Genomic DNA, 4,292 nt, shown 5'->3' on the forward strand with positions numbered 1-4,292 from the left:
TTCTTCTTTAAAGGTCCCCATACACTATAAGATCCGCTCGCTTGGCGATGTCGCCAAGCGAGCAGATCTTTACCGGATATCCCCACCTACGGGTGGGCGATATCGGGTAGCAAGTTGCTTTAAAAAAAAATAATCCGATCGTTTGGCCCTGGGGCCAAACGATCGGATTACATTTGCGGCCATGGGCAGTCGGTTCGGGGACCGCATCGGCTCATTGATGCGGTCCCCGAACCGACTGCCCATGGCCGCAAATGTAATCCGACTGGATTTTCTAACCTGGCTGATCGAAATCTTGCCAATTTCAGGCCAGATATCGGTCGGCCAGGCCGCTCGTTTCTGCCCATACACGGGCCGATTAGCTGCCGAATCGGTCCAAGGGACTGATACCGGCAGCTTCTATCGGCCCGTGTATGGGGGCCTTAAGAAAATTGCTTGCTAAAAACCCTTGGTTTGGAAAATGTGTACTTGCAGAAACAAAATGCTAGTAAATCATGGGACAGAAGATGTGCATTGATCAACCCCTTCTTTGTATGTATGATTAATCTTAAGCTGGCCATACACGCACCGATACTATCGTACGAAACCTCGTTTCGTACGATATTCGGTGCGTGTATGGCATGTCGGCCGATATTGCAGGAAGCTGCTGATATCGGACCACTCGCCAATCGGCCAGGTTAGAAAATTTTGATCGGGCGCCATAGAAGGCGCCTGACCAAAATCTGCCGTCAGGGCTGAATCGGCAGAAGGAGGTAGAAATCCTATTGTTTCTACCTCCTTATCTGCTGCTTCAGCCCTGACTGTGTGTGGTGGATCTGACGATGTTTCGTGCGACCATCGTTAGATCGCCACGTGTATGGCCAGCTTTAGAGAGGAACACACTGCCAGTAGGAATATTATCTAAACTGCATAATGCCTTACATTTTCTGCATTCTTTTACCATGTGGTTCAGTCAGTGCCTGTCTGTTTTTACTTCCCAGTTGGACACAATTACAGTGTTGGACTGGGATGCCAAGGGCCCACCAGAAAACCTTAGACCTTAGGCCCACTCTCCAGACTACCTTTCCTTCCCTTTTCACTCACTTTCTTTGATTTCTTAATTACTTCTTTTTACATACTATTATCTATCCTTTCTTCCATTTATTCTGTTTCTTCTCAAATAGAATTGGTAAAGGCCATGGTAGAGGCACACAAGGCAAATGATTGGGTGAGTAGAAGGGCCCACTGACCCCTGGGCCCACCGGAATTTTTCCTGGTATCCTGGTGGGCCAGTCCGACACTGCACAATTATGTCAACCAGGCTGGTGTTCAAATCATTAAAACAAGTTTGTTATCTTGGCCATTGAGCATAAGTGCATGCAGTGCAGTGTGCAATTTTCAGCAGCATATCGCCATTTTTACCAAAATGAAGCCTTTTACCCAGAATGCAAGCATCATTTGGCCACAATTGCAGTTGTAAGTGACCCCTCATGTGTAAACTATGGGATAACGCCAGGCACACAAGGGCAGGTCCAGACTCAAAATTTTGAGTAATAGGAGGCTCAAAGAGCCCCCACCAGCCCACTATATAGTGACTGTCTGTGGCATCTTAGAGCAGCACCTCCGTCATTTGCCAGAGTCCGCAGATTGCCAGTCCGGGCCTGCACAAGGGGTTACTCCATCAGAAAAGAAAAGAAAATGCCAGCATAACCCCTCGTCAGACTACAAATGGCCTGGAAGTGACAAGGGCCACAACTGTCTCCCACAGCAAATGACTGGTTGCTATGACATGCTTAACTGATGCAAATATGCACCTATGTTAGTAAATGATCCATAACAGATTTGAATATAGAAGAACTGAAATGTATACAGGTATAGGACCTGTAATCCAGAATGCTCGGGACCTGGGGCTTTCTGGATAAGGGATCTTTCCGTAATTTGGTTTTCCATACCTTAAGTCTACTAAAAAATAATTTAAACATCATTTAAACCCAACTGGATTGTTTTGCATCCAATAAGGATTCATTATATCTTAGTTGGGATGAAGTACAAGGTTCTGTTTTATTATTACAGAGAAAAAGGAAATCATTTGAATTTTTTTTTAATTATTTGCTTATAATGGAGTCTATGGGAAATGGCCTTTCCATAATTCGGAACTTTCTGGATAACGGGTTTCCGGATAAGGGATCCTATACCTGTACCAATAAATGAAAATGAAATGTATATCAATGGATTAACTCTGTATGTGCCTGCAAACATCTTCTATACTAGAGAGAGAGTTCCTGAGCATACATACAGGAAGCTAAAGTATACTAAATAACCCACAGGGCAAACAGTAACCCACAGGGCAAGCAGTAACCAAAAGGGCAAATGGAATAATAACAGGATTTGCTATTTTGGAGATATTTTATCCAGTTCAGAGATTCCAAAAAAACAAGATATTCTGCATAGATTCTGTAACTTTTCTCTCTCTGTCACCGTGGGCTGATCAAGTCAGTGCTTTATCTGCTACAAACTGAATCAGACAAAGAGGTTATCTAATGTGATACATTTATGTAACATGCATCATAAAGTTACTAAGGAATAAAAGGAATGACTTATTCTGTATGGGACTGGGCACATTACCAATCACACACATAAGTGGCAGAATCTTTTATCGTTGATAAAACCAAAATCAGCATTTTTCACAATAATTGCCTTCAAGTTTAATAATCACCTTGGATCACAGATTCTTGGCTTTTATAAGTTATGACTTGAAATTGAGTTAACACTACTAAAAGTAGTAAAATCCAAGCAAAATGAGTCCAGCCCTCAATGTAAGATTATTTGTTGAATGTGCAATAATTACCTATCTGCTTCAGGGTCATTTTGACCGGTGGAGTCACTCATTTAGTCTACCACGTTAGTGGCAACCCCATACAGCAACTATTTGCCAAGTCTTCTCCACAGCTCCACAATATCAACATTTTTCACAATAATCGCCTCCGAATCTCAAAATCCCCTTGGATCACAGATTCTTGGATTTTTGAGTTGTGACTTCATACTAAGTTAAAACTATTAAAAGTAGTAAAATCCAAGCAAAATGACTCCATCCCTCAATGTAAGATTAATTGTTGAATATGCAATGATTACCTAGCTGCTTCAGGGTCATTTTGACCAGTGGGGTCACCCATTTAAACCCCATAAAGCACAAGTTTTTGCCCAGCCATCCCCACAGCTCCATACTTGGGAGGCAGGGTGAGGAATTAATAGAAGAGCAAACATGAAACCATTCTGGCAGTAGGTAGCCTGGCAGTTGGCAAAGCCTATATAAAAGCAGCTGCCCTACTACTCCATTGAGAAGAAATGACAAGTGCTACAAGGTAGCCACCTTACCCAGATACTTGATTGTAAATCCAGGCGGGGGCTTTAGGGACCTCCTGACCCAGCCCTCCCTCAGCACCCCTAGGTGCTCCTCCTTGCCCTGGATGAGCAGCACATGTTCGTCTATCCAGCCCAGGAAGAAGGTCTCGGAGATGGCATGGGTCACCCTTCTGTTCCAGAAATGCTGCATGTTCTCCGCTTTAAAGTCCGCAAAGATCTCATAACCAACATGGTGCCGCTGCAGCTTTTCCTCCGGCAGCCCCAGCCTCTCACATGAACCCAAGTGACTGAGCACCACAGCCAGGGAATGCGGGGCAATCTGACGGGAATGTTTCATCTCCTGGGGCATCGCTGTGCTGCCCGGGCTGGGCCAAGCTGCGCCTGGGGGGCAGGGGCACCATGAATCTCCTGCAGCAGGGTTACTGGGAAAGTTTGCAAAAGCATTAGCACTGCCCCAGTATGATCCGTACTGACACGGCCTGGCGGTATGAGACTCCCATTCCCTTATACAGGCACGGAGTGCTCCCTGTCACATTCCCGGCTCGGTCCCTCTCTAACTCTCTCAGATGTTTCCTGTGGAATTTACAGGTGGAGAATTGCGGGGCTCCTCCCTCACTTTGACCTGCCCGCACTTATTGCTTATGGGAACAAGGGGGACCCCTAGCGGCTGCCACTCAAATAACTCTGTAAATGCCGGACGTGGCCGCTTCAAATTCCCTACTGACCAAATGGATGCGCCTGTCACACTGTGTGCTCAACATTCCCCCTCTGTCTTTGATTTCATTCATTTACTCAAAACTTTTTACTTTACATATTTACACGAGAAGGCGTAATTGCGCATAAACCTCCATTTAAAATATATCCCTTTTGAAAAATGTAAAAGGCTTCGGAACCAGGCAGTCAGTTTGATAGGATAAATAAAGCGGAATGCCCCTAAAAACGTTATATAACTC

General features: G+C 44.8%; 1 protein-coding gene across 1 annotated transcript; it reads right to left on the minus strand.

Annotated features, from left to right (window-relative positions):
• Window positions 1–2,656: 2,656 nt before the first annotated feature.
• On the minus strand, window positions 2,657–3,907 carry LOC116408467 (storkhead-box protein 1-like). Its single transcript, XM_031895435.1, has one exon. The coding sequence runs from the start codon at window positions 3,686–3,688 to the stop codon at window positions 3,332–3,334; it is 357 nt and encodes a 118-aa protein (XP_031751295.1). The 5' UTR covers window positions 3,689–3,907; the 3' UTR covers window positions 2,657–3,331.
• Between the last annotated feature and the right edge of the window lie 385 nt (window positions 3,908–4,292).

Source organism: Xenopus tropicalis, chromosome 1, assembly GCF_000004195.4.
Source record: "Xenopus tropicalis strain Nigerian chromosome 1, UCB_Xtro_10.0, whole genome shotgun sequence".
Classification (NCBI taxonomy): domain Eukaryota; kingdom Metazoa; phylum Chordata; class Amphibia; order Anura; family Pipidae; genus Xenopus; species Xenopus tropicalis.